Source organism: Stegastes partitus, unplaced genomic scaffold, assembly GCF_000690725.1.
Source record: "Stegastes partitus isolate 25-593 unplaced genomic scaffold, Stegastes_partitus-1.0.2 Scaffold1205, whole genome shotgun sequence".
Taxonomy (NCBI): domain Eukaryota; kingdom Metazoa; phylum Chordata; class Actinopteri; family Pomacentridae; genus Stegastes; species Stegastes partitus.
In genome coordinates this window covers 205,368-211,367 of record NW_007578936.1, presented here as the reverse complement: position 1 = coordinate 211,367, position 6,000 = coordinate 205,368, and the positions used below count along the sequence as shown (strand labels likewise).

Genomic DNA, 6,000 nt, shown 5'->3' with positions numbered 1-6,000 from the left:
TTGAAGCTCATTTAGTTTTAATTTTACCAGTGCTGCCATTGGCATTTACTGCACAGAGAAGAGCTAGCTAACCTTAACTGTCTGGGTCTGTAGCTGTAGTAGTCAGGTGCCTGCACATACATACATACATTTTTTACACATTTATTTATTTATTTATTTACATGGCTAAAAAACAGCAAAACGAACTTCAGCATTGAAAGTTAAGTGGAAAACTACTTACATGTAGGTCAGGTTGTAGCACTTTCGCTCGCCTTTTCCTTCCGCCATTTTTTTTTGCCGCCGCCGCCACGCAAGGCATGATGGTACATATAGCTCAATTAGCAACAATGGGCTCCATGCTTCCTATCAAAGTGCATTAACACCATAACTTTTTAAATATTTATTTATGTTATAGTTATATAATATTTTAAATAGTGACTAATGGATGATTTCGGAAACAGTGTTTGTGTTTTTATTTTTCTTCAGCTTCCTGTCACGTGTTGCCAACCCTGTAAAAAAACAGGTAGGCCGGTTGCCATGGCAGCTCTTTACAACATAGCGGGAAGATGGAGTACAGCAGCGCAGTGGTTCGTTTCTACGATTCTCTGTCGAAGTTTAAAGTCTACGAGGACTATCTGGACTCTAAAGTCACGGAAATGGATATATTTTACTTGAAAGTGAGTCACTTTAGTACAAACTCTTCCCTTTTAGCTGTTTCTCCACGTAACCCCTTTCTGTTGTACAACAACTCAGAATCGCACTGACTCAGCTAACAGTTTAAAGTTATCTTTGTTTCTATACAATAGTTAACTTTATTAAAACACAGCTTTCGACTTTTTATAATCACCAACACCTCTTCTTCAATTCGGCATGTATTTAAGCTCACAGCACATGGTCATTACTCATACAAAATCTCCTTTTTCAGGCCTGTTGCTGTAAAGATAGCAGCAGCAGCTTGCGAACGTCCCTCACAGATTTTGTACGCTTTTCAAACAATTGTTCGCCGTTTACTAAACTTAGTATGTGCCGAATTGAGAAATGTATCAATGACATCGCTAAAATTATTTCATTGGCGTTTTAAGAGGTCTACCTCTCATGCCGCCGAGCAAACAAATATACTTGACAAAATATTCAATGCAGTTTGGCTTACGATCCTCGAAGTTTTTTATCAGCTATTTTACCTAAATATAGTCATTTAAATCACACAAGTGAGTTGACGTCTACTCGTCTTGTTTAGCGATTGCATTAGCACGCGTTAACTTATGTTTTATTTAAAGCAAATTCAGGTTTTGGCATGTGGGACAAGTTTTGTTGGTGTAGTGTCTGTGGCTGGACGCTAGGTGGTAGTCACACACAGGTCTGACACAATGGGGTTTGAACTGTGGGTTTACCAAGCACATAAAACTATCCCAGTCAGTTTATTTTAGAAGATAAAACAACATGTCTATCTGTTGACCCACAGTCATGTGGTTCTGGAGCAGCAGAGACAACAAAAATGTTCTTTATTGTCATCTTGTTGATCAAAGTCGAGCTCCATTTTTTAACATTTAAGCCTAAAATTACTCATACCCATGCCAATTTGTGATTTCTAGCAAACTTTTGCTTGACGAGTAGGTTTCTTCGGGCTGGAAATGACATAAACAAGCAAGAAAAACAGTAAGATGTTGCATCAGAGGACAACAGCTTCTACTTTGACTGATTTTATTTCCAACAAGACAATAATGTAATTAACACCGTCAAAAATGTTTATGAAATGACAAACAGAATACAATATGAACAGTTTGGTGTCCGGACCTGCATATTATCGATAGCCTGGGTAGAAACTTGAAGGAAAACCAGAGTGATGGCAAAGAGGCTGTCAACTTCAAAGACCTGGAGATCATTTTATTTATTTAACCTGTATTTTACCAGGTAAGTTAGTTGAGAACTTGTTCTCATTTTAAGTAACGACGTGGTCAAGAGGCAGCATACAAACAAGATGAACAACAAAAAAAGATTACATTTACAGCAAATCACACAATATTACAAAACAAATTACACAAAGACTTGCAAAATAGACAGGCTAAAAACAGGTGCAGTGGTCCTCATCACAAAGAGGAATAAAACTAAATCCCAGTGGAGACATGCAGAAAGACTGTTTGCAATAATAAGAACCATTTGATTAATGTGGTGGCAAACTTATTAACTGAGTATGAATCATTTTAGACATGGCATTTAAAAAATTTGTTTTTTTAGTAAGAATGTTAAAAAACTAAGAAAATGTAACATTAACATCTCTAACTCAATGTCTAACTAGCTTTTGTCACTTGTTTATGTCATTTTTAGACAGAAGAAGCTCATTGGTCAAATAAAATATTCAGTATAAATGAAAACTTTGGCATGAGTATAATAAGTTTGAGTTTAACTGTATTTATATCTCTCTGGAAAAAAAGGCAACTGTGAGTTTTGAATATACTGTGCACAGTTATATCAATATATGATTTCTCTGAGTCACATTATACTTTCTTCAGAGACTTTCTACTAGTTTCTGGCTTCTAAATATCTCCAAACAAGCTCAAACTGAAACTGCCCATTGGTAACCAACAATCCTGCGTGTGCCCAGCAGATGGCACACTTGCTAATGATATGCTCGCTGCAGCAGTGGCCACTTTGTTTGCACACCTGTGTCCACACTGAGGAGAGAACAACTCATATCTGACCTGATAATCAGCTGCAGTCAATCACAATCAGACTCAGTCGCCCTCGTGTTGTGACACGACACAATCAATCCAGGTCGTCTAACCTGCGCAGCCGAGCCGATAAGCCCTGAGTTCCGATAAATCAGCTAATTATAAACTTATTTTTCACAGATTATGTTATTTAGCTCTTGTCACAACTATCAGAGAAGTGCAGCAGTTAAAGAGTCACTACCAGCTTGGCGTGACTGCAGTATTAGTCCAGGAAGAAGCAGCACATTCAAATAGACTCATTCAATGAGCCTTGAAAATGAAGACAATGATTTTCGGGCCAATTTTAGGACCGGCAAATGTCTGAGACTCATTTCTGGTGAGCCACATCAAAGTTGAAGGAAAATATAACTTTTCCTCTCGGGTGCGGACGCAGGCCCGGCTGCTGGGATTTTGGGTAAGAGGACATGTGGCAGAAGCTTTGATCTAACAAGCCACGGGATTTGACAGCAAGATTTGGTTTTTAGATGAAGACTTTATGGCTTGGCTTTAATGATGGCGGGTCTGCAAACAGTGATTGGAATAATGTAGCTAACAATCCCTGCAGACACGCACACACACGCTGGCTTGAGCACACACACTTTAGCACATGAACGGATCTGCGAATAGGCATGAAATCACACCAAAGCCATAAAAACTAAAGCTTGCGGCGTTGCAGAGCAGGTCATCACTTCCGTACTTTGGGCAGGGCAGTGAAATAACATCTTTAATCTGCATAACCAGCGTGGCGAGTTAAGTCCTAAATCATTCCTGGCTGACAAAATTTCAAAACTTTGTCCGTCAGTGCTCTCACTGAGCCGACCGGCTGAGTGGTGACAGCTTATCATGCCAGAAAGTCAACATCTGAGGATCTCCAGGCCCTTCTCCTTGACTGACTCCTCTCCTTTTCTTGTCTCTTGCAGAGCAGGGAGTTGGCCCGTGAGCTGGTGGAGCTCGGCCACAAGGGCACGGTCCTGAGCAGGGAGGAATTTGTGGAGAGGAAAGCAGCTGCGCAGGCTGCAGAGGCTGCAAAGAGCAACGCTTTCTACAACAGGGGCCGGCCAGTGTGAGTTAGCTTCTCACCGACACCACCACGCTCTACGAGGTGTCTGCTCGACTAACAAGGGAGGCACATTCACAGCAGACACCTGAGAAAACGCTAGAATATAAAATTAGTCTGAAGGTTTTAGGATCAGTCAGAGGAGAAGTTACTCAGTTCTCAGTTAAAGGACAGCATTTTAAATATCTTTTTTGTTGGGTGCTGCCTGTTGGCCTTTTTAAAAAAAAAAAGATTGGTATTTTTATTGAGCGATTATTGATAAATTAAATGTGCTACTTGAGGTCTGATGCAGCCACTTTTCTCTGTCTGTCATCACGCTGAGGTCTTAGAAATTTCAAGCAGAGACTGAATAAGTTGAACAAGAAACACAAGTTGTTGCCACAAACCAGGAAATTAGCTACTCTAACAGTGGCTAATGCTATGCTAATGGATAGCAGTTAAGTTAGCGAGCAGCCACAAATGACTCTGAAACAGAGTCTGACAAACAATTATTAATAATGCTTAAACATCAGGACCTTAGTGGACAATAAAAGTAATAGAACAGTGAAATATTTTTTTAAAAATAGAGAAGAACAGTAGACATAACTGCAATCAATCACTCCAGTTTCACCTACTGAGTGATAGTCGCCCTTATTAATGAAGAAGCCCAGTTATAAATGACAGATTTTCTGCTGTCACATGCTGTTAAAACATTAAATTTAATGTATTTCGGTTTAAATATCGGTTGTTTGCCTTTCATGACCACCAAGAATCGGTGTCTGCCCTAAAAAACTAACGAAAAAAAAGAACATATCGGTCGATTCCTAGTACTTGTGCGGTTGCCGTTCTTTTGTTGAAGTACTATGCCTTTTTCTGTTACAAGGGTGCACAATGAGAAAGAAAGCCTACTCTCCATCTGCTGGACTTTGGTCCCTGGTTAGACTGTTGGCTTGCTTCAGCTCTGTTGCTGCAGCTGATCCTGACCTCCTCTGTGTAAGGCCGGCAGGAGAAACCAGCCCCGTGAAGTCTGATTACAACTGCTGGTTAATATAAGGCTGCGGTTTAATAGTACTCGCACTGGGCAATAACAGTGTTGGGGCTGAAAATAGTCCCATGTGTTTTTTCAAGCGGTGGAGCTGGTGTGCCGATAAAGAAGGCCGATTTTAGCCCGCTCTAATCTGGTGGGCTGGTAGAAATAATAGGTGGGCAACTTGGGCGGTAGGTGGCCAGTGGTTAGAGATTAGTGACCACACGGTGCCTGTTCGAGGTCAGATTCTGGCATCTCCTCCTTTTAAACAGGGGTGTTTTTGTATGATACTGAAATCACAGTTTGAAAAAAAAAAAGCAATTAGCAAATCTGAAAGGCTGCAATTTAGCATCTATGAGGCTGTTCAGTCATGAGACTAATGCTGTAATTCAGTTTTAGATATAATTTGAGCAGGCTGAAGCTTCCAGGGGTTGTTTCTGCTGCCCATTCATTAATGTATACTGTCATTCAGGCTGCATGCTGTGGTTCAACTGACATAATATAAACCCAGTAGTGTTTTTTAATTGCCATACTTCTTACATTTTGCAGCACATCTGATGTTTAAACTGTCATTAGTTTAAGAATTCATGCCGTTCTTCTTATGTGTCACACTTGTGATGTCTCATGAGGTGATGCCCCATCAAAAGAAAATCTATAACTCTGTGAATATGTAACTGAAGCTTGACTTTAAAAAGCCATATAACGAATCAAATCATAATCATACATCAGAAAAATCACATTTCTTCAATTCTGTATATTTAAGACACGAGTTTGTTCCAGTTCAGACATGTTGGAGCAGACTTTTTGTTTGAGTTTGTGCTTCTTCAAGAGCTGTGGGACTGTGTTTGTGCTTTTACTTGCTTTGAGGGTAGAGAGCGACTTTTGGAAGTGGCTTTTCCATCCAGTCACAAGTTAGAAGTGGTACTCTACTGGAATTTTTCCATTGGCTGAATGAAAAAAAAACATTTTTGATTTGGTGGTCACGCTGCACGTTAAGGTGGACTCATCAACTGTGTTAACACAATAGACTTAGCGACGGGCTCTGAAAAGTGAACCCAATATGAAAATGCCTTTAAGTGCAATACCACTGACCACCACTAGGCGCTGTCTCCAGTAAACTATTGCTTCAATAGACATCCATTTAAAAATAATCATAAAAAGCTAGTCAACAACTTCTTTAAACAAGTTATTATGACTTTTTTTTTTTTTGGTAAATCATCTCGTTCTGATCAGTGTTCTGGAAGTTCATC

General features: G+C 39.8%; 1 protein-coding gene across 1 annotated transcript in view; it reads left to right on the top strand.

The window, feature by feature from the left end:
• The first annotated feature begins 545 nt into the window (after window positions 1–545).
• cfap299 (cilia and flagella associated protein 299) overlaps window positions 546–6,000 on the top strand; it is a 97,218-nt gene continuing 91,763 nt past the window's right edge. The window contains exons 1-2 of the mRNA XM_008297281.1: window positions 546–656; window positions 3,608–3,750. Of these exons, the coding sequence (XP_008295503.1) occupies window positions 546–656; window positions 3,608–3,750 (254 nt within the window). The remainder of the gene's footprint in view (window positions 657–3,607; window positions 3,751–6,000) is intronic.